The sequence below is a fragment of the Thermobia domestica genome, chromosome 6 (assembly GCF_964235325.1).
Source record: "Thermobia domestica chromosome 6, izTheDome1.hap1.1, whole genome shotgun sequence".
Lineage (NCBI taxonomy): Eukaryota > Metazoa > Arthropoda > Insecta > Zygentoma > Lepismatidae > Thermobia > Thermobia domestica.
In genome coordinates this window covers 117,479,121-117,504,863 of record NC_137459.1, presented here as the reverse complement: position 1 = coordinate 117,504,863, position 25,743 = coordinate 117,479,121, and the positions used below count along the sequence as shown (strand labels likewise).

The following is a 25,743-nucleotide window of genomic DNA, read 5'->3' as shown; positions in this document are numbered from 1 at the left end:
CACGTTGAAGTTTGTTTAACACACAACCAACTGCTAAAACCTCTGCTGCCTTTCGAGCAGTACTAAGAACTATAGAGTATGTTTAATATAGGGATTTTCAGTTCAATTTTTGCCGCTTTGTTATTATTAATACTTTTAAAAGGAGTAAAGGTACTGGGTTTGTTATTTACTTCTTTCATTTACATAAAACGGGACGAATACTACTTTTTTCCATCTACTGACGGGACGGCCGCGACACGCCCCTAAAACGGGACTGTCCCGGTCAAAACGGGACGTATGGTCGCCCTACGATAACGACAAAAAAAAAATCCGATTGGAGACTTTTTTGGGTGATTTTTAAATAACGATTTACCTACTTACACATTTAGCGACTTTTTGCTGCAAACAAAATGTTCATCTGTAGAGAAGCATTATTAGTTCAAAACAGTTTTTACGTTCTTTTTTTCTGTTTGTTTGTTTTAATCAGCGCAAGTGATGAAGAGTTTGGAAATACAGCGTACTCACTACTCCACAATCCTGCATTGTTATGTTATCCTTGCCCTCTAACGAAGAATAACTACAAACTTGATGTCCTTTAGTTCGCAGAGTTTCCGTTGAGAGACACACGTAATACATCATTACCGATAGCAACAAGATTAGCTATAGATGCGTGAAAAAAGGCGAAGAAGGTGTTTGTTATATTTGTCCTCTGGGGTCTTTTAATTATTCTGCACTTTTTCTTTTACAAAAAATTACTTAACGTAAGTACTGTAGTGTTAATTATTTCGGAACTATTTTGACCACAACATGAACAAAAGTACCCGAAACAACCTGAAATGATCCCTGAATTAAAGGATTGGTTGCGCCCTGTTTACAAAGATGTGAATAGAACCAGCGGCGCAAATCTGTCTTCAACATTGGGGGGAGGGGGGGGGGGGTAAGACCGTTACCATACTTTTTTTGGCGATGTCCAAAATACTTATGAAGTTGAAAAACAATGTTGTGGAGGATCAGAGTTGTCTTTAGCGTTAGGAGGCTGCAGATTTGAGGCTTATTCTGGGGGACATCTCACGTTCCTTTGTAGCAATCGGACAAAAATCATCAAATTTCTCCCAAAAAACACATTTCAAATCGGATTATTTGGGAGAAGTCCCCCTCAGTTCCAAGATTGGAGGGGACATGTATCCGTCATCCCCCCCCCCTGGATTTGCGCCAGTGAGTAGAACATATTGTTTAGTTTACATCTACAACTTTTACAATGCTTATAGATAATGAATTTCTCGATTATTTCTTATAGCGACTTTTCACCCAAAATTGGAGTCGTCACCTCTCGTTTCGCAAACTTATTGCCAACATTTTAGAAACTGGTTGCGGGGAGAGCTACAATGGATGATTCAAGTTATTTCGTCGCTTCCGCTGTGAACCTAAGTACAAGATTCCAAAAGTCACATTTTTTTGGTTCCAAACAATATGTCTGCTGGGTGAAAGCATAGACTGGAATGTGTTGCCTTTCCTACCTTATCTTTAATCCCATAGTAGCTCCTTTCCCAAAGTTAAAAAAATGCAATTCTTCCTTTCTTAATAGTACTTATGACCCAAAGTATTACGTAAGCATTGTATGTTACTTATGTAGCTCACAGAGCCGCAGCTATGGGCGAGCAAGCAAAGCACGTGTCCCGGGCGCGTGGTTGGAGGGGCGCCTAAAAGAGAGGTTATATATTAGTACTTTTCCTGGCGGTATTTAATACTTTTCATCAGAGTGCGAAATCATGAAATCAAAGTGAGAGGAAAAAATGAAATGAAATCTTTGAGTTTTACGTCCCACGGTTATGCCGGTTAGGCTAAAGGAGACGGTGATTATGAGAAATGAATGAAATGGTGGAATGAAGTAAGTGGAAGGAAATGGGAGAACCCCGAGAAAATCCACGCACACGGTGTTTGTCCACCACAAGGTTCACTTGGCGGGGCTAGGATCGAATCCGTGATCCCAAGCACCAGAGGTGAACGCTCTACCACTGAGCCACCGCGGCCCTAAAAGTGAGAGGAGACTGGAGGAGTGAAGAGAGAGAGAGAGAGACAGAGAGAGAGATTGAGAGAGAGAGAGAGAGAGAAGAAAACGCTCGCACTTTTACACTTCAAAGTAAATTAAGTCATTTATTTTTTCTGTCCCCCTCCTCCCCCTCCCCTAAGTTCTGTCAAAGTAAATAGCTAAAAACACTCCCAGGCCAGAACCGCATCTACGTTGGAAATTTGATCGAGATCGGTCGGTCGGTGCAAGAGATTAAGAAAAAATGAAATGAAACCTTTGAGTTTTACGTCCCACAGTTATGCCGGTTAGGCTAAGGGAGACGCTGATGATGAGCAATGAATTAAATGGTGGAATGAAGTAAGTGGGAGGAAATGGGAGAACCCGGAGAAAACCCACGCACACGGTGTTTGTCCACCACAAGGTTCACTTGGCGGGGCTAGGATCGAATCCGGGACCCCAAGCACCAGAGGTGAACGCTCTACCACTGAGCCACCGCGGCCCCCGGCCGGGAATCGAACCCGGGTGTCCCACGCCAAAGGCGTGTTCATTAACCACTTAGCCACGAGGGAGCTCATCTGTGAGGCAGTGTAAACCCCCCAAAAAAGAAAGAAAATAAACGCACACTGGATGTTTGCGCAATTGAGGATCAAAACATTCTCAATGGAGTATGAGAAATAGTAAACGTCAATCAATGTGTGCTTTTGCTTATTCATTACTTCGTTAATACTTAATTCCTTCTAGAAATAGTGAAACAATACTATGAAGAAACACTAATTAAACTAATAACAATTACGTTGTATTTCTTACCATACCGTTTTTACCACCCATAGAATTTCAATCTAGCACTATACTGCATTAGTCACGCCGTAACGAAAGCTGAAATTCAAAGACCTGGCACTCGTTAACTGTTGAAGCTGTGTTGTAGCTACCTGTATATCACGCGGCCTGCGTTGGTACTCCTCAACATAAATACGTCACAGCCCAAAGCCAGGAAACATCACAAACAGAAGACAGGGGCACAAGCAGTGCCTGACACTTCACGAACTCAAACCCACCAAGACTCAACTCAACATGACCTTCAATTACGTTCTAGAAACCAAACCAGTGCTAAGGCACAAACTCACCAACTTCCTATATGAAAACACAAGAAAAAAATCTAACGTTTTGGTTCCAAAGTGATGACATAACAATAATACTAAAAAGGTTTTAATTTTCAGTAACCCAAACATTAATTAACTAGGGAACATAACAAAGCAAAAATAAATAAATAAAAATAAATTAAATTAAAAAATAGAAACCTGACAAGTAAGCTCTCCCTGACTACTTTTTTTTTTAAATTTCAGTGAGGCTGTAAAATATGTCAATATCTTCGTTATATATATATATATATATATATATATATATATATATATATATATATATATATATATATATATTTCATTGTAAACAAGTTCTTTAAACAAAAGAAAGCTCTGAGAGCGCTTACCTCTGACGCGGTAGGTCCCTGGTTCGATTCCTGCTCCCGACAAATAGGCTTTTGGTGAACACTGTAGTTGTGGTTATTCTTAAGACTTTCCAGTTTCCTTACATTTTCTTGATTCCACCATTATCATGTATCTCATCGTCACCTTCTCTCTTACATTGATGTACAATCATGGGGCGTTAAACTAAAAGAAAAAAAATCTTGCAAATATCCTAGTAAAAATGAGTTTTCTAAACTACACTAGTGGCCCCGCGTAGCGTATTCGCTAACGCTCTCGCCTTCGGTGCGAACGGTCCCGGGTTCGATCCCGGTGGGGGAACTCGGTCGAAAAAGTATCAAAAGATTTTAAGTCCATCCATCCTGAATGAGGTTCCCTTGGCTTTTCCTCATTCACAGCAGGCAAATGCCGGAGTGGTACCTAACATATAGGTCCCAGGCCGTTTTCTTCCTTTAGTTATGCAATTATGTTAAGCAGCCCTGTAGTAAAACTGCTCCAAGTAATAAATCGTCACATATAAAACGGAATGAATAAACACATAACATTCATTTTGCTACCTTGAAATGTAAAATGTTTCAAAACATTAATATTCAAAGATTTCTCAAAATTCAGATTCACCCATTCCATTGTCCTCAATCATTAACGAGTTTTACAATAGTAAGAATTGTATTCATAAACTACATTACTTACTTAGTACTATATTAAAGCAAGTTACACTAAAAGAATATATAATTAATGGAATATTTAACTAAAGTAATAGTTAACTAGTGTACTTATCCAAGCACTTGTTTCCTTCCTCTCTTCTTTTCCGTTTGTAAACAACCTCGTTTCGCAAGCAAAAGACGGTAGTTCAATGACGTCAGCCATTTCGAAAGAAAGAGTGTCTATAGGCGGTCTGGATCTCACACACAGATGGACGTATATAACATATAGCTGAAGTATTTAACATACGTATTCGTATGTAAAATACGGAAGATTGTGAGATGTCAGACATCCTGCAGCGACATGATGTAATATCTAAGCGAGTAAAAGGCAGTACCTATGTAGTATATGGATAAAGTACGCTCCGTACAGATTTCCTTAGTAAACGTAACGAATCCTTGTATTTGTACAATATACCGCTGTCCGGATAATGGATTTTTCTCAGTGTAGTTCTAAAGTCTGATTCACTGTCACTGAGACGACTAACTTTACACAACTCATCATAATAACGTTTGGCCTTTTTGAATCACTTGCATCTAAATGATGTCTGAACATTCCACTTTTCACACAGTTTAATTACTTCTTCCTTCAAATATAGCCAAAAAAAGGGGAGGGTGGCAGAACTTTGCAGGCTAACACAAAACTGAAAAGCATGTTGACTCGACCTATTAGGAGGCTAAGGTGAAGGACCCCTTGGAAGTATCGGGCCCCCCAATTGCGGGGTTTCGCGCCATAGTAGTTACGCCCCTGGTTGTATTACACGTCTGATATACTTCTGCAGACGGCATGATTGCATCGAGTTGTGCTGATTACAAGCAACGCAGACATGTGACAGTATTGTCAGATGACCTGCTTTTACGTGAAATTTCTTGTATGTGCATAAATTTTGCAAGAGAATGAAAGGAAAATCTAAACCTGATCGAATTTGCTTGAGAGTAGTGTACATACTTGGTTTTACATTGAATAAGTAAAAGTATTTACCATGTAATTAAACATTAAACCATCCAGATGGCTGCTAACATGTAAATGAAATACACATAATCGTAAAAAAAAATAGTCTTTAATTTTTGTTTTTGTGTGTCCAAAGCTGATCTCTAAATGCTATTTAAACCATATTTATTACTTTTTATTATACTCAATGTATTAGAAGTCTGTGTATAACTTAGGAACCGAAAACCTGCACACAATAATATTTTACACGCGTATACAGCAGGTCAAGGTCCATCATGATGCTAACATTGATTACGATCGAATGAGCTTGGAGTATTATTTACATTCTATTACGAACATATATGTAGTAGGCAAAGATCTATTTCATGCCAAGATCATCCCGGTCGAATGATTTTGCTGTATGACTTTTTGTTTTCGAAAGTTTGACGTGAAATTTGCCTGCTCGTATCTCGAAAACCAAAATCTGCACAACATAGTAGATATTTGACACGTTTGCATAGCAGGTCAAGATCTAGAGCATCATACCAAATTTGACTTCAATCAGTTGATCTCAGTGTATGACTTTTGTTTTTAAAAATATGACTAAAAATTCAACTGTCCATATTTCGAAACCAAAAGCCTGTGATATACAGTATTTCGCATGCTTACATAGCAGGCCAAAATCTACCATCATGTCAAGATTGATTTTGATCGGGTGAGTTCTGCGTATGTGTTTAAAAAAACTGCGACTAAAAATTTGGCCGGCCAGAACTCAGAAATCCAAAGCCTACACAACATAATATATTCCACTCTTTCATAGAAGGTTAAAACCGACCACCAGGTTAGCTTTGAATTCAATAGGGTTGAACTCGTCCGATATATGGTCATGGTGTCCTTGATTTTTCATAGAAAAATCAAGTTAACGACAAAAAAGAATTTTAAACATTAAAGAACATAGTGTTTTAAAAGCATAAATATTAATAATCTACAGCAGTGGTTCCCAACTGGAGTTGCCCCTACTGGGGGTGAGGAGAGAGCAGGGGGTTCAAGCTACTGATAAACTACTTTGTAATTACAAATATTACGAATATTGAAAAAAAAGTAGTTAAATTGAATACCTTACAACACAAAATATCAGTTTCGATTCCCGATGGATGCTTATGTGGTTCGGATCCCACATTTAGCTGTAGGCCTTTGTGTTATATAGCCTCGGTACTGAAACTCGACGCTGAACTCAAAATCATTTAATCCAATCCAACCAACAAAATAACTATTGAGTAAGAACCGTGGTCTCATCCATCAAAAACAAAGATGGTGAAAATATAACACTGCACTACAATGGTATTCAAAAGTTCTGTGGAAATAAATCTATTGGCGAGAAATATTATAATTATTATTATTCAAAATTTGAGAATTCAATGCTGCATCTGAAATCACAACAAGGGTCAGTCCAACGAGCGGCATAGAGAGGGACGTAAAGTATGCAGCTTTCAAAGTTGGGAACCACTGAACTATAGTATAGGGTTTTTCTTCTGTAGAGAAGTTACATCATTTTTAGTATCGGAACGTGTGCACGGTGGCTTGGTGAAAGAGCGCTCTCGCCTCTTATGCGAGGGGTCTGTTGTTTGATATCGTCTACGAAATTTTGTGGTGGACAGCATCATGTCTATGAGTTCTCATGTTTCTCCCATTTTCCCCACATTTTCATCCCACCGATTATTTTATAGTAATTTATTTTCACTAATCATTCGTCTTCTTCAGTGTAAAAGAAAATAGCCATGGAACGTAAAATTAGATATTGCATTTCACTTTTCTGTTGTCTGGCCTAATTACTGTGTGCGGCAATGCTTCTGGCATTGCCGTTTTACTCATCAAATTAGAACAATAGCATAGAAACCAAACGAGAAACGAACTATGTCCATTGACTTTTGCTGCACTTATATTCTGGCAACCCTGTAAAGTAATGCAGGAACCCATATTTCTCCCCTAGCAACCAATTAGACCAAACAGCGGAGTCTCTACAAAACGCATGCAGTAACACATCAGATAAGTAGGAACTCAAAGCTTCTCGATTTCATGTGAAACATATTATTGTACACAGTTGGAATGACCGAACACCTTTCAATTCAAACCAAGGATAACAATGACGTCAGTTAGAATTACCGAAATCATAGATCACATTCCTCACATCTCTTCGCAAATTTCTGCGTACAGCAACGCAACGCAAGAAATGAAAATTGTAATAATGGCTGCTATGTCGATTTTCGCAAACTAAGTTGCAAATTTTGCGTTCTGTTGACGCAATCTGTAATAGAATGTGCCCGTAGTGTTCAACTGCATTTTTCCAAACTCAAGAGGAACATACTGTGTTGAGTTCAAGTAAGATGAAAAAAATAAAATGTTTCAGTTTAACGTCCCACCATTATGCCCTTTACGCTAAGGGAGCCGATGATAGAGCTCAAGCGAATAATGATAGAAGAATTTGTGGAATGAGAAAGTAGTAGGAGACGAGAATAGGGGAAGCGGGGGTTAGTTGCAACAGGGGCAAGTTGCAACACTGTTAATATCTTCTCAACGCAAACAGTTACGAGAACGAACCTGCCCTTCTCGCATGCATATTTTGTGGACTAACAAATGTGGTTGAGTGTTGGTGACCGTGAACTTGTAATTGTTGACAAAGAGAAGAATTGTTATTTTCAGACCAGATGAGTAAAATTTCAAGAATTCGTTCTGAAGTGACTTGCGACTAGTACAACTAACTTAAATTAATTATAATGTTACTAATGAAACACATGTAGTTTCACTTGTAAAATAATAACAGTCATGCTTACAATGAGATTTATGTCTAAGTTATTTTCTTCATTTTGTGCAGTAAAGTGAGTAAGGGGTAAGTTGCAAGAGATGTCACAACATGCCTTGGTACAGTGAAACAAAATTTAAATAGAAGAACAAGTATTTCGCTTTGTGACTGTCTACTTGTAAAATTTACAGGGCCTTATGCAGAGTCGTTTTGACGTCTGATTAACGCCATACTACGAAGTTGACTAACGGATGGTTATCAAAATTGTATTCAGAGTTTCTGATTAGGACGTAGTATTTTTAACGAAGTTAATCACATGTGACTAATTAATCTAGAGCAGAGGCTAATCTTTTACCCACGGTTTAGCGTGCGACACAACATTTCGTATTTCATATATTTTCATTTGTACAGACTAAGCATGCGCTGATCTACTTTTCCGTCGTTGTCACATTTATTTTTCTCACCCGATGTATTAGGGTTATATAAGTTAATCATACCCAAATCATCATTTTAGTTGTACTCAAAGTTGACTCTGAATACCAAAAAGTGCACCTTCCTTAGTAAAGAGTTAGTTTCTTACTAACTAGTCTGTGTCTAACCTTCGATTAACGAATCCTCTCTGAATACCGCCCACAGAGTCTAAACTTTCATATTTTCTTTGTTTAGTTTACTTTCTGCCTAAGCCACCAGTTGATGCATATGAGGAACTGTTTAACATGATTGAATCTCATTGTGAAGTAGGTAGCACTATTCTGGCACTAGGTGACTATAATATAGCTGATATAATCGACGCGAACTTCGATCTTATTAGGGGTCCGGATAAGTGCAAAATTTTGAGTAATTTTATGGGATATCACAATCTCAGATCATTAAACAATGTTTAAAATAGTAATGGTAAAACTTTAGGTTTAATATTGACCAATTTTGAAAATGTCTCTGTTGTCAGGGAAGAATATCCTCGGGTGACGGAAGAATCTCACGATACTGTGCTTGACATAACAGTGACCCTTAACCATAGAATTAAAAATAAACTAAATGGATCTGTATTATTTTTATTATTTTTAAAAAGCCAATTATGACTTGCTATACAGATAATTTCTGAACGTAAACTGGAATTTTCTCAATATGTACCAAAATGTAAACGAGGCTACTGAACATTTTTACAATGTAGTTTATATAATTTTTGATAAATGTATTCCTTGTGTAAAAGAATCAAATGTAAAATATCCCTGATGGTTTTCGCCTAAGATTATCAAAATGATCAATATCAAAGGAATGTATCATCGCAAACTCAAAAGAATTAAAGGGACGGATGAATATGACATTTTATATAAACACTTCAGTAGTTTGCGTACACTGAGAAAAGTGAATGGGTTGAAATTGACCCTACTGGTGCATACTTTAACTCAATCATGTGGCTAAAGCTGCTCCGACCCAAATAGGGTCAAAGCGTTTAGTTAAATTGGGTTGAAATAAATTCAACCCAACGTATAGTTAAATGTAGGACTCCAACCCAACGACCCAATTGGTATAAAATCGCATAACCGGTTAATACGTTTAACCCAACTTGGTGTACAATATGACCCAACAAAATGTAAATTCCATTAACTCGATAATGCGTTTCACCAAACGTATAGTTAAAAGTGAACAAGCGTGGGGTAAGAAATTGCCATATTGTGGGATCGCTTGGAGAAGGGAGGGAGTGCAAATAACCAAACAATGAGGTAAAATTGACCACTGTGGAGTTAAAACATGACGAAATAATGGACTAAAAGAGTAAAGGTCACATTAACCGTTACGGGATTTAACACAACATGTGGTTAATGTTAAACCAGCAGTTGATTACAAAGACGACCTAACACTACACAACACAAAATTATTACCACTTTAGCATGTTATTTGGAATTGTATTCAACACCAAGGTTTTTTTTTCAAGGGTACGGTAATAGGGAGACCTATTGAAATCTTTATTCATCAACTTAGTTTTATCATGTAGAGAAAATAAGTTCCTACTCCCAGCCATTAGAGGGTTACGCCCTGTCTTTGGCATGGAGTTTAGGGTATATCTATTGATTACAAGATAATGATATATGGGTTAAGTGCAGTAATCATGAACACAAAGGTTAGTCAATGCATATTAAATCCAAAAATTGTTTCTGAAAAAAAATAACAGAAAAGTGCATATATATGTTTGAGGTGCTAAGATACTTATTGGAATCACAATACATAATAAATATAGTAGAATAAAGAATAATGATGATTAAGAAAAATGAGGTGAAGTGCTTACACGTCACAAACAGATATATATTAGCTAGACAGATGCAGGGTTAAATCTTCTGTCCCGGGGCGAGTCGAGTCTAATGAACACATTGGGAAGCCCTTGTTAGTGATGAGGATCTCTGTGCTAAGATGGAAAGAGATGAGAAAGATGATGATCAACTACATATACTTCATATGTTTCCCTTTCAGACGCAGGAAGATGTTCGTGTTTCACATATATAGATACGAAGATAGTTAAAGGTGAGTTTTTGTATCTATATTTTGCGTCGGTGTGAAGACTATTCAAGAATAGCGGATGGCCTGTTTGGATGCGAGAGGTTATGTACCTAAGGCGAAGTTGTGCGAGATGATCGGTAATCTTTGGAAAGTCTATATATATTCATACGTGAGTCACGTTGAATATGGAAGTTTAATTCGATACGCCAGTCGAATAGTATGTCGTTCCAGTATTCTGAGCTTTCCATAGAAAGAAATAGAAGCATTGCACCAAGCGGTATCCCAAAAGTAAGGATCGGACGGAGGAATGCTTTGTAAGTATGAAGCAAAATATCGGCTTTTAGTCCCCAAGTTGTTCCTGTGGGACGTCGCAAAAGATTTTACTGTATATGAGATTGGCCTTGTCCATTATTTTTTTTTCAAGTGAGCATTCCAGCTGAGCTTTGAATCGAAAACCACGCCTAGGCAGGTAGCAGTAGTGGAAGGGCGTACAGAGTACCCACCAACAGTTAGGCGTAAGAGAGTTGGTTTTCTATGGACTTTGGAACGACGCTTAGGCGGTAGAAATACTAGAGCTTGTGTTTTCTCGGAGTTGATCATTAAGTGCCATTTCTTACACCACTTGGCGAAATTATCGAGTGTTGCTTGTAAAGCAATGTTAAGCTGATGCACAATTTTGCCGAGCGCAAGAAAAGCTGTACCGTCGGCATATTGAAAAACGGGGTTGGCTGGTTTAAACCAAAAAACGAAAAATGTTAGTAAAAGTGGTAAGTGTTCGTAAAATCTTGAGCACACATTTGTGGATTATCAATTTCACTCCCGTATATTATTCGTATTATCTTCAGACCTAAATTCTCTATTCATTACTCAAAGAGATTATACTACAAAAGCAACTTCTTTTTATAAGTTTATGAATGCTTCCTTTGCGATTTTTTTTATAGTTTATTATTATTATTGTGCAATTGCAATCAAAGGAAAATTCTAAATATTGTTTCGCTTTTAATAATGTTTACTATTGATAAAATACATCGAATTTCTGTATTTTTTTTTGGGGGGGGGGGAAGCGGCGTCATACAAACTCCACGAGAGGCATTTATTAAAATCAGAAGTATCTTTGGTATCTATTTATGTATAAATGGTTCAGAGCCAAACTGGACTTAAATAATTCGTATCTTTATTCACTTTTCTTGTTGATATGCAAATTAAGTCGTTGTATTTCTTTAACTTGGACTAATAAAAGTTGTAGTGAGCTAACTTGGACTAAATTAGTTCTTCTGTACTCTGCAGTATTTTGAAATTGTCCATATGTAATTCTGTATAATGGTTTCACTTGTGCAACTGTTTATATTTTTGTCCTGAAATGACTCTTGACAATTATATTAACAAGTATGTAAAGATTAGTACAACGTATTTTTATCAGGAGTCCTTCGTGAGTGAGTCGGCAGACGTGTCTCATTTGTAGCCAATTAGTCCCGACTTCGAGTTCAAATGGAGGACAATTTCTCTCGGAAGCCGAAAAGCGGATTCCGCGTTAAGCTTTTGTGAACCCTTCCACCATAACCCGATTGCTGCATAATAACAGCAAGGCGAAACAAAATTGTTTGTGTCCATACGTGATATAAATATATAGAGCAAATCACTTAAACCAAAAAAAAAAAAAAAAAAAAAAACTGGTTCAAACCAAAAAATACAGGTTTAAAGAAAAAAACAGTTTTTTAAGTTTTTTTTAAATAAAAGCCATAGTTTTTGACAACCCTGTTGAAAAATAAGGTCGTTGCGTGGTGCAGAAGGATATCGGGCGCATAAAAGATATATAATAGAGGGCTGAGACCTGATCCTTGTACCCTGACACCAATTAGAGGAAAACTCGGCCAGGAGGGTGCTGTACCAACTGTAACATAAGCAATGCGATTTGAAATAAAAGAACATATTAGTCTGAGATAGGGAAGTTTGAACAACTGCAGTTTCTTAATGAGGCCGTAATGCCAAACCTTATCGAACGCCTTCTCTAAATCCGTGAGAATATGACATGATAGTAAAACTTAGTCATATTGGTTAGTAATTGTTGTGCTGAGACGAAGTAGCTGGTCTTTTATGGAAAATCCAGGACGAAAGCCCGCCTGATGGATAGGTAACAGGGAAGTTGTGTCAAGGTACTTATGGAGTCGGCAAACGAGAATTTTTTCCGTACTGAATACTGGGGTGAGCTGGATGGGTCTGTAAGGGGTTGCTGAATGTACAGGTTTATTCGGTTTCTAAAACATGCAAATTTTGGAGACTTACCAATCTGAAGGGTAGAAACCAGTTTTAAGGATGAAATTGTATATTGTTACTAGGAGTATCAGGAGTGATGGAACACCTAGCTACCCGCCCGAAAGTTACACCCTCCATGGGGAAAGAGAAGTTTGGCAATTGAGAGGAAAGGACTGGGAGATGGTCTTTGGGATTTTTCATTATTGTATTGTCACTTTGTTTCATAATATCTAGTATATAGAAGGTGGATATTGCTATCTCTGCGATAGTAATCATAAGGTAGGGGAATGTAGGCATTGCTTGATAAATTGATTTCAGTACACTTTAGGATTGAGAAAAATTTCTTTATGGGTGAGAAAAGAGGAATGAGATTACTATGAGATGAGGTGCACTTGAAAACACAACACGAGGGTGATTGTTAGAGGACAGATGCAAGTTAATCTTCTCGCTAAACACCACGGTCACGGTAATATTGAAGTTTTGTGAAGAGTATCGGGTCAAAGTCCCTGACTCCGTGAGTAAGATAGCATAACGAATACATACAGATGCGCAGATGGCTTGTTGGGTATTAATATTGTTTTGTTGTATGGAAGTCTACATCTGCAACTGTCGCAGAGTAGCTGATGATGATGTCATTACGAGCTATGGAAATATATTAAATGCGTGACGTGCGATGAACATTCCGTAGAGCGCAGTCGGTGTTGATGGTAGCTATAGCTGGATTAGCATGTCTTGGTAAAGTATGCCAAAACTTATTATAGAGATGCCGTAAAACTTCCCTAACAGGGGGCAGCTCTAAATCTTCCAGAATTTGGCTGCTGCGTGTATATCTGGCGTGACCAGTGATGACACGACCAGCTCTCGTTTGCACACTTTCTAGTGTTTGAAGATGACTATTAGTAGCATGTTGCCAGGCAGGGCATGCATAAGAAAGTGTGCGCAGTGGATAGGACTATCATCTTGAATATGTGCGCGCGGACCTCATGAGAAATTGAACTGCAGCGAAGGATGTGGTACAATGCTGATATTTTGCGTAATGCTCGTTGCTTTATGCCTTTAATGTGTGAGGCGAACGTTAACCCACGATCTAAGTCACACCCAAATATTTAGAGTGCGTGGCGCGAGGAATGTGTGCGTTCTCATAGGTTAAAATTCGAGGGGCGCGAATGCGTCTTCGACTGTGGATGACATCACAGCTTTTGTCTGCATTGATTTTAATCCTCCAACGTCTTGCCCATTCCTGAAAACCGTTTAGCTGACGTTGCATGTAGATGTAACACTGTACAAGTGAGCTACTGGTCGTGAAAAAGGCAGTATCGCCAGCGTACATTGCGAAAAAGCAATATGGTAAAGTCGGGAGATCTGCCGTGTACAGATTATATAAAAGCGGGGAAAGTACAGCGCCCTGTGGAACACCTGCTTTTATAGGTCTAGACGTGGATTTAAGGCCGTGTCTAACGTTTTCAGCTGCAATAATCAATCCCTATATAATAACATTGTAAACTTATTTCCAAAGTATTACGAAAACTAATTGTCTTACGCAGTTCAAAATTTCTCCAGATGTTAACCTTTCCCAATGCTACATGCTACCTTTTTATTTTTAAACTATAGTTCATTAATATTACTATTTACAAAAAAAAAATGTGACAGCGCTGAAAATACGAACACAAATTCAGGTACTGGAGAATCAGCATTGTTTCTTTTCCTGCTCGTTGAGGTGCAGATCCTCTCTCTCAGATCGTTGAGGTGCAGATCTCTCTTGATCCATTCAAGCCACTGTTCCTCACTGATCCTAAAAAAGTTGGTACGGGAGGAAAACAAGTTACGAAATGAGAAAAGATCGTTCATCTAATAGTAATGTGGAGAATGGATATCTTCGAAGTCATTTTGACAATCTGATCATATGTTTCGGAAGAAGAAAGAGTTGCGGAAGGCAAGACTGGCTGATGTCAGAAATGAGACCTTGTCTACCTACATATATTTTTACTTGTATTTTATAACAAGCTTTGTCAAACAGGGTGCACTTTCCCTATTTTCATTTTTCAAGCATTTTTGATACTAAATCTTGATTCTTGCGCGGTGAAAAAAGGAGATAACAACAGAGGAAACGCAGAACTAAAAGCGGGGCCGCGGTGGCTCAGTGGTAGAGCGTTCACCTCTGGTGCTTGGGGTCCCGGGTTCGATCCCAGCCCCCGCCAAGTGAACTTTGTGGTGGACAAACACCGTGTGCGTGGGTTTTCTCGGGGTTCTCCCGTTTCCTCCCACTTTCTTCATTCCACCATTTCATTCATTTCTCATAATCACCGTCTCCTTTAGCCTAACCGGCATAACCGTGGGACGTAAAACTCAGATATTTCATTTCATTTTGTAGAACTAAAAGCATTATCATCAATATTTTGCTTTCCAAAATAAGGAATGTAACTTTAGAAAATAAAACTTGTGACTTTAATATTACAATATTTCTGAGGATCTAGATCATTTGGAGCAGATATTGTTATTCCAAGGGTAAGCAAGTGTGTGTGTGTGTGTGTGTTATAGTATTTTGACTCAGTTTCCTGACCAACGTCACATCTTAGCTTAGGAAGCTGGAATTATTATTTTCGGCTGAGGAATCTTATCAAACTCTCAATCAAATTTGGCCTATACATGAACAGTAATGGCCTTTTCGCAAATTGAAATGATCACAAATCACAAGGAATCAATAAAAATATATCCACATAAAGCTATATAAGACCATGTATCCACATTTGCGCATACTTCTATTTTGTAGTTCACCATTCATAAAAACAGAGTTAATACTTGATCTATTGATGATTTGCGGGTGAAACATCGCAACTAAAATCTCGCGACCCACAATCTCGCTTGGCGAAAACCTCGCGATGCCTAAAATCTGTTAACTCAGAAACTAAGAACTTACGCGTATTTATGTAGGCGTATAACATGTAGCTTAAGAGCACTGAAAAGTTTGCTCCATCACCATGATATTGTTCTATGTGACAATGCAATGAGCATACGGATTTAGTAAAATTACGAAGGGCAATTTACATTTATGCACTAATAATTATAACAAATATGTTTGATCAGTGGAGTATTTAGGGGCGCTATCGAGTTCAAGCCCCCCGAAATAATTTCGTTATTATTTTTTCGCATTATACGTGCAACACAAATGCTTCTTACTGAGTCTCAAATCCTCCCGAAACAAGATCCTAAATACGCCACTGGTTTTGATAATATTTGAATCGATATTATAAGTAGAAATACTTTATTGGAAGTTCAAACTTGAAGTATCACAGAAATAAGAACACGTAATATGTTAGTAACTGTAGTTGTATTGTCGAAAGAACTCTCAAAGGGTTGGTCTCTTGAATGAAAGTGTCAGAGATACTTGTTAATTTGCATTTGAAACTAACATTTCTACAAGTGCCTTTGCCGTTTATACTGGAAAATATTTCACTGTGGAAAAACAAAAAAACCGGGTATTGTACCAGGAGCGTCATTTCAGATTTTACTTGGGGGAGCAAGACTCCTTGATATAAGTAAAATTTCGCGTTTTCACTGACTTTCTACTACTCTATTGATAAAATATATATAAATCTCAAACTGAGGAGGGACAATTGCCCCTTCCTGCCCCCCCCCCTAAATGGCGCTCCAGTATTGTACCCTTTTAGCTTTTTAAATTCAAGACGAAGTAAGAAACACAACAATTATCGTTTCGTTTTCGAGACGAGAAATATTTCGAGTCCCTTGGGCAACACTAATTCACCCAAGTCTTGGATCTCAAACACTGTTTTAGTGTTACACTTTTCATATGTGAAAAAGCTACAAATTGATAAAATGATGGTACGAAAGCAATGAAGAACATTTATCTACGTTTGAAATGTGCAAGACATTACACTTGACTCCAATAATAAGTGTGATTTAAATGTTGTCATATCACAATATTCGTGGACCAATCGTGATGCGGAACGGTTGTGATAACTTCCAGTAGAGATTTTTTAAAAATATAAATTAACAAAATGTAACAATAAAATTTCGAGACAAGAGCGAAAGAAGCCTTCGAGAATCGACACTAGACGAGACATTAAATTTAGGAGACGAGACGGTAAAAACCTTACTTCTCATCATTACGTCTCGTCTCATGGAGAAAACTATACGAACTAAATAGATATCACTCTTTCTTGTAGTGCCTACCTGGCAGATGTTGATTCATTTTTTTTTTTTTTTTTTTGCATGAATAATCGATTTTATGGCATATTTTATGGCTATCTGTACGCTATTATTGGGCTATTAGCCGAGAATAGAACACTGTAGAATGCATTAGATTATTATTTAGAAATGGAATGAAATCTTTGAGTTTTATGTCCCACAGTTACGCCGACTAGGCTAAAGGAGACGGTGATTGACCCCTCCACCTCCGTTTCTTATGATGGTCAGCCGCTATAACTTTGCACATACATATATTTTCATATCCTCTATCCGACGCACTATGTCTCATCCCGCAACTCGATTCATCCATTTGGACCCTTTACTTGTCAGAGCTATGGGTGCCTGCAAGGTAAAGCAGCATGTGTAAATGCTCCTCGAAATATGGGTGCCCTGTATTTTCGAAGGAAGTTTATTTCTTCGAAATTCATGTAGAAACATATTAGTTTTCTTTCCTATAATATTTAGTAGATATAATTATAATTGTATGTATACCACGCGTTTATACGAGTATCTATGTGGAGTTGAATTGAGTTGATTTTGAGTTTAACGTCCCGTCCAGCAGCAAGGCTATATGAGACATGGACCTACTGATTAACGTGGAATCCTAACTACATGAGCTCCCTCAGGGAATCGAGTATCTTGTTTGTATGTAATTGTTGGTCGGTTAACTCCTCCTACACCGCTGGACTAATTTTGATTATTTTTAGTATGTGAGTGAACCCTGTCCTAGTTTAGGTCTGTATCACAGTAGTTTTCTGTAAAGTTTGTCCTAAGGAGATAGAGAGGTTTACAAATTTATGCCAAAAATACAGTATTTCCTGAGACTGTCAAGTTAGAAAGATGAAACTTTCCTAAGATAAAACTCGGTATATAAACTTGTCATTAAAAATAAGGAGACAGATGTTCCAGCGTTTTTGATAATTTTCATTTTAAGGAGGGGTAGAGGGTCATTTTCAAAATAAATAAAAATAAATGTAACGATGTTTAGCTATCAATGCCTCCTAGACCGCACCACCAAATTGGACGATTTTTGATTCAGCAGGGAACCATGGCATAACTCAGGCTTTTGTCACATTATTGTCAAGAGGGTGAGAAGGGGTAACATGTAAAAATAATCTAAAACGACCGATATTAGTGTCCATATTTTTCGTGGCCGTTGAGTTGAATATTAACACCTCCAATGCCGTTTAAGCCTAAGATTTGCCCAGTGTTCGAAGTGGAAAAAAAGCAGAGGCGGTATGTTTTATTATGATTTTGACTCAACATACCGGCTATTTAAATATTGTCTTGATCACTGAAAAATCAGAGACGGTATGTCTTCATTACTGAAAAACCAGAGGTGATATGGTATACCATCGCCTACCGTCTCACTTCGACCATTGGATTTACCCCCATCGGCATTGGGGTGAGACAGGTGACATTACCGATTTTCATCATTATAATTCCATTGAGGTGCGTAACCTAAGAGGGGAAGGAGTTCAAATACCTCCCATAGCCCAATTCTGTGTTGAGAATGTGTATTTCGTCTAGTATATATAACAATGAAAAGTATAAGTGTTTGTAGTTTCTTCTAGACCACTGGGCCGATTTTAATAGTTTTGGTACATAAGTGGATCTGGCTTGTCTTATGTTTATATTACATTAGTTTTTTTTTTCTTTCAAAAAGGAGGTAGAACGGGTTCAAAATATATACCAAAACCATAGTATCTTACGGATGCTTGAAGTTGGGAAGGTGAGACTCGGTATGTAAATTTATTAATACAAATAAAGGGAAACATGTCCGAGCGTTTTTGAAATTTTCCATTTTAAGGGGGCATTTTCTATACTCAATGTATATAAAATTGTATGTATGTATATTGTAGCATAACTCTCGAACATCTTCAGCAATTGCAACCAAATTTGGTACACATACGACATACAAGGTGATAGAACTACCTTCCAGCGTTGTCAAAGGCGTTACTCATACATCAACTGTATATAAATGGATATAAGTTTGTGTATTTATATATTCTGACATTACTCTGAAATGGCTAGAGCAACTACAACCAAGCTCTGTGTGATAGTAAGGTATCCTAGCTCCCCTAGGGATGAGGTAGGAACGAGTGGCCTGTAAAAATAATCGAAAACGACCGATATTAGTGTCTATTCTATAATTTACAGTAACATTGAGGTAAATAGTTACACTCTCGATAACGTTTCAGTTCAGGTTCACCCTCTATCGACATGGGGGTAAGAAGAGATAAGAATAACGCCCAAAATCAACCTTATATGTTGTTTGTGGTCGCATCACAGGAAAACGGCTAACCCGTTCGAAATAAATTTTGCAACATAGTACCTACCTCAAGCTGGATCTTTATAAAGACAGTGTAATTGAAGTACATATCCTAAAAGAGTAAAGGGTTCAAACACTTATGCCAAAAATAAATTATCTCATAGATTTTCATCATTATACTTTCATCAAAATGCATATTCTAAGCTGGGAAAAGAATTAATACTTTCCACATACAAACTTATTCTCCCCGCGAAGAACGAGCATTTCAGTTAGTACAAAAATAATTGTATGTACAGTATAAATGTTGAGATATAGAAAACAGTGAATACCCTCTTTAAGTGCAGCGATTTTTTTCTGTTGAGAGTTGGGTGAGATAAATATTTTGTTAAATAATATAGTGATATAGAATATTTACTATACTCAGGCCCGTATTTAGGTAAGTGCTATTCTGTGCTCGAACACAGGGCGGCAGAATTTAGGGGGCGGCAAAATTTTGGAATTCTCTCTAAGATTCACAATAAAGTAATATTTAAAACTAGTAGCACATAGAGTCCAGCGCAAGCTCGAGAAAATATGTTAATGTGTTTAATTCGCTTTAGTTACAGTAGTTACTAATTAGCTAACTTACCTGATTATTTTTAAAAAGTCATCCTTTCCCACCCCACCCCAAAGAGTGAGGATGAACTTGAACATCATGAAAACTGATACTGTTGAACTCAGAGACCTCGAAAACTATGAATTCAACACTAATATCTGTCGTTTTCGATTACTTTTAAAATCTCGCCCCCTCCCTGGGAAGTGGAGTATGACCTTGAAGTTGACTTGAATTAAAACTGTCACTATTCCCCAAAAACTATGAATTCAATTCTAATGTTGGTCGTTTTCAGAAGGGACGAAAAATTTTGTGCAGGGGTGAAAATTATTTAGAGGACAGGGGCGCACAATATATAAATACGGGCCTGACTATAGTTAAGCAATATGAGTAAATAATTGTTGTTTTACATGAAGTATTATGAGGAACCGTGTATTAAGGGGTATGTGTATTAGTGACTGCGTTTCTATGTCCATCTTTTCCCCTTCCCCTTCGGATTCCACGTTTCCTCTTAGTGTGTTGTTTAGTGATGAGGATCAGTTGCCAGTTGAGGTCAATGAACAGAATCACCGTTAGTGGTCAGACACAAACCCAGCACGAATAGATGCATCGAAGGTAATTGGTGTGGCAAAGGTAATGGTATAGCGTGGGAAATGGAACGCTTGTATTATTGGGCCGTTCTTCATCCATGGGAAACTAAATGGGGACTAATATCTTGACATGGTGCAGGAACAGGCGTTCCCCTAACTGCTGAACCCATAAGGCGAATTCCCTGCCTTTTTCTAACAAGATGGTGCTCCTCCTCACCATATTTATGTGTAAGGGAGAGGTTGGATGCACAGTTCCCTGGCCACTGGATTGGTTGTTGAGGACCAATGGAGTGGCCACCCCGTTCGCCCGTCCTGACACACACTTAGATTTTTATCTGTAGGTCAATCTCAAAACACTTGTTCATCAAAAAATCACTGATCTCCGACACCTCGAACAAGAATAAGGCATGCGTGTGACTCTGATGACAGAAGTGTTATTACCTGTCCAATCAGGACTGGAAGAAACATCTTGCTTTATGTGTAGCATACAACGGGGAACACATAGAGCATATCTTGTAGGATTCCACGTGCAATGTTTACTTTACAAAAGTTCATTACCGATTAAAGTTAGGTGAAAAATAATATCAGGACATTACAAATATATGCAGGACACTCAAAGTGGCAATCAACTTCCAAATGCGGACGGCATATTTGCTGTACTAAATAGGAATTTGTTAGATGTGAGTGTTCGAATTGCAAGCATTCCACGACAACTTCATCTCGAGAGTTACGAGAACATATCCACCAATTATAATACCAAAGTAAAAAGGTATGAAATGTATGCACCTAAACACTTCATTATGAATACATTTCCTTCTTTTGTCCTAAGTCATTCTTGAAAGCTATATTTTCTTCTATTTTTTCTAAAAGTTGAATAGTAGTACCAAACTGCGTAGCTAAGTAGCATGTGGAAAATTATTGTAAGAATACTAAAATATGTTTATTACATATTAGCTCAAATGACCGATCGCTCGGGGAGAACAGGTTTTTGGAAAGTATTTCAACTCTCTTCCTGCCTTAGGATAAGGATCTCAATGAAAGCGTAATGATAAAAGTCCGTAATGTCACCCCTTCCCATCCCGATCATTCACCCATTCTCACATGCATGTCGATGGAGACTGAACGGCATTACGAATTTCACTATTCGTCTCATTCATCCCAAAAACTGTTGATTGGGCACTAATGTTGGTCATTTTCGATTATTTTTATATAGTCAATGTCAATCCCTCCCACCCATAGATTATCTTAACCCACAGCACGGTACCGAGTGTGTCACTATTCATCTCAACGACCCCGAAAACTATGGATTCGACACCAATAGCGATCATTTTTTAAAATTATTTTTACATGTCACCCCCTTCGCACCCGCTAGGGGTTATAGAGGTGTCTTACCCTCATAGTATTTGTTTCTAGTTTCTAAGTCATTTGCGTACCAAGTTTGAGAAATTGCTTCAGGAACTCCAGAGTTATGCTGAAGCATATACACATACATAGAGAGATACACATAGACATGGTTACACATACACATGAATAATGCCCCTTGGCCTTCTCAAAACAAACATTTTCAAAAACTGTGGGACACATTAAATCATGACCCTCGTTCCTCCTTAGAATATTCACCTTCATCAAAGTAGAATAATAAAATCTTAGTTCAAGGTAGGTAATAATTATATTCAAAAATTCACTTCAAAACAAAATCAGCCCATCTTTATATAAAACATTCAACAACGTAATTCTTCAATGGTTTCTGTAAAGTTTATGAACGTTTCCAGTTATTGAAATACTAAATATTTCTGTAATTTGTTCACCTGAAAGGATAAATAACGCACAAATAAATATATTACTTGCACTATTTATTGTTTTATTGTTGAGAAAACTGAAATCACATCACTTTGTGATTTTCTTTCACGAATAGTTAATATGACAGCTTGTCAATTCCTTAACTAGTGCACCAGATAGAAAGTGAAATCGTACGCCCAAAATATATAAATTCATTCATCAATAACTAGTACTTCAATAAACTGTGTGCTTTCTTTCTTCCAGACTTTCCAAATGTTCATAAATCTGAATTTGTAACAAAAGAAGTCATTAATAAATACAGCCTTTTGTACACGGTTCATGGCTCAGGTCCTGATATCCTCCCTTACCTGTTAGCCTCGCATTTAGACGTCGTACCAGCTGATCCATCCGCATGGGAGGTTCCACCTTTTTCAGGACAAATTGTAAACGATACTTACATTTATGGAAGAGGAGCTATGGACGACAAAATTGGTGTATTGGTAAGTTGTCATTTAATTTTGAAATAGATACAGTTTACATCCACCGTTATATTAGATTGATCTAGACTCGAATATTATTTTATTCAAGTTTATACATGCCTTGTAGAGATGAATATATTAATATAGCAGAGTATTAAAATTCATTATAGGAAAAATTCTAACGAAACTAATAAAAATGAAAATGTTGTGACCAACTAAACCTTAAATTAGCCATGCCACTAAAATCAATACTGATACATGGTCTTTCCCTGCACACATGGATATCTCATACCCTTGTGTTACATGTCTTATCAGTACCTTATTATATTAAAGTGGTATTATGAACAAAATTTTGATTATGCGCATTCCCACAATCACTAACACACGCAAAGCTATTTATCATTCAAGGGACGCGTCTCACTCGTCTCTGAACTAGATACGATACAAAATTAGTTTGCAGTGACTATCTTGTGCAAAGTTACTCGGTGGTTAGAAATTATTTCAGGTACCAAAAATTCAGTGCTGGTAAAAATAAAAATAGGTCCGTATATTTTGAACATTTTACAATGAAATGTCTTATTTGACACAAAATTTTAGGAATGATCCAAAAAATATGGATCAAAAGATTGCGATCTTGGCCAAGAATTGTTTTTTGGATCAGGGGACACAAAGTTTTTGAATCGAATTTTCGTATTTTTTGCGGAATAAGTACATCATACTAAGTTAAGTGATAGTTTGGGTTTGGCTATACTATATGTAGTTCTCCAGATATAAGACCTGAAAAAATTTGCCTGAAATATATTATAGACTTTTTGATCCAAAAAAGTAGGGGAATATATAACAATAATTTGTCCTTACGACATATTTTATGACCACTAACATAGTACAAGTTTAAGCTAACCGATGCTAATTTTTTTGTTGTTGTTGTTGTTGTACTATATTTTTCATCGGAAGACCATGTGTCCGAAGCATTACGCTGGCAATCTCAAGCCCCGTCTATCGCCGGATTGAACCCCACTCAAGGAATGGATGTTAAGCAGTATTGTTTCACCATTAATTTAATTATCGTTATTCGTTTCTCATTGTTGCCTTGTCCTCTTTAACGTAAAGGACAGAGTCGTGGAACGTAAAACCTAAAAAGTACGGTATTTATAGGTATACAATAGATATAGGCCTATATTGCAATAATTTGTGGGTAGAGAAAGAATGACAGTCCGGCATTCTAGCCCTTCATCTATTTATTTTACGAAATATTACAATAATAGTCTTTGTGTCTACAAAGTTAATATTTTAAATCTTCCTTATGACCATAGAGGTAAAGGAAGAAATGCTTTATGTGGAAACCCCTTCGCTCAAAACAGCCTCCGGGGTGATTTTGCGGCGAGTCCAGATTATCGTCCTTTAGTAGCCTCCTCGGCTCATGGCATCCTCGTGAGGTACGGTTTGTGGTGAGGAATCACCTTCGCTCAAGGCAGCTTCCAGGAATCTTAGGTAGGGTAGAGCCCCTTCAACGAAGTAGGAAGAAGTGTAACCAAAGTGCAATACTGCAGTGACCGCTTGATGTTTGTAAAACTACATGCAAAACCAGTGGATATTGTGATAATACAAGTGTATATGCCAACAACCGGCAATGATGATAATGAAGTAGAAGTAATGTATGATCAGATTAGTGACATATTGCATCAGGAAGGAAGAAGTAAGGTCAACGCCGTCGTAATGGGAGACTTCAACAGCGTAGTAGCAGAAGGAGCTGAGTATAAGGTAGTGGGACAGTTTGGACTAGGTAGAAGAAACGAACGACGTCAAATGCTTATCGATTTCTGTAGGCAACATGATCTGGTGGTCATGAACACGTGGTTTAAGAAAAGAAAAACAAAGCTGTACACGTGGAAAAGTCCAGGAGATACGAAACGCTACCAAATCGATTACATTCTTGTGAAGCAACGTTTCAGGAATAGTGTACGAGACGTGAAGACACTGCCAGGAGGGATCACAATCTCCTGGTGGCTGAAGTACAAACCTGGTTAAAGTTGATCAAGAAAAATGGGAAGATAAATCGAAAATGGAACTTATAGCGACTAAGAAATATGTGAAAGAAGATGACGGGAAAGAAGAAATTGAAGAAACAGTCTGTGCAATGGGCGATGTGGTTGACAATACAGAGAATAGTTGGGGAAAAGTTAAACAGATTCTACTTGACACACTCAACAATAACATTGGTAGGATGGAAAGAGCACCGAGAATACCATGGATAACTGAAGCAATGCTTAAGAAGATGGAAGAACGCAGAAGGGCGAAAAACACGGACATCAATGAATACAGAAGGCTGAACAATGAATTAAGAAGAGAGACAGGCAAAGCCAAAGAAAAGTACATGGAACAGATATGTAAAGAAATAATGGAACTTCAACGGCGCGGCAGATATGATCTGATGTACCAGAGAGCACAAGAATTAGGAGGGAAAGTTAACAAAAGTATACGAACGTTCGGCATTGAAGATCAAGAAGGTAATGTAACCACTGACCATCAAAGAATCCTTAGAATTTGGGAGGAATACATACAAGATCTGCATGATCAGAAGAACCACCCCAAAGATATTGCGATCGAAGAAGAGAAAGAGGTGTATGATGATGAAAAAGGACCCAGTATATTGAGAAGTGAAGTAGTACAAGCAATCAAAGACATGCGAAGGCGAAAGGCCACTGGAGATGACGACATACCAGTAGATTTGCTCAAGAAATTAGGAGACAATGCAATGAAAGTACTGACCTCACTTATTAACAAGATCTACCTGAGTGGAGAATGGCCAAAGGATTTTCTTGATGATACAGTGATTGCATTGCCCAAGAAAAACCAAGCAAAGAAGTGCAGCGATCACAGAACCATTAGCCTGATTCCTCATACTGGAAAGATCATTGCACACATACTGAATAGGCGGCTGGAAAGTAAGATAGATGAGAGGATAGAAGAAGATCAATTTGGATTCCAAAAGGAAAAGGCACCAGAGATGCTATTGGATTGATGAGAATTATATCAGAAAGAATTTTTGATGTAAAGGAAGAGTTGTGTTTGTGCTTCATCGACTGGCGAAAAGCTTTCGACCGAGTCAATTGGACGAAACTTCTGAAAATACTTAAAGAAATCGGAGTCAACTG

At 37.7% G+C, this 25,743-nt stretch overlaps 1 protein-coding gene across 1 annotated transcript in view; it reads left to right on the top strand.

Moving 5' to 3' along the window:
- LOC145688166 (N-fatty-acyl-amino acid synthase/hydrolase PM20D1-like) overlaps positions 1 to 25,743 on the top strand; it is a 127,078-nt gene that overhangs the window by 62,198 nt on the left and 39,137 nt on the right. The window contains exon 3 of the mRNA XM_081762006.1: positions 22,374 to 22,609. Coding sequence (XP_081618132.1) covers positions 22,374 to 22,609 — 236 coding nt within the window. The remainder of the gene's footprint in view (positions 1 to 22,373; positions 22,610 to 25,743) is intronic.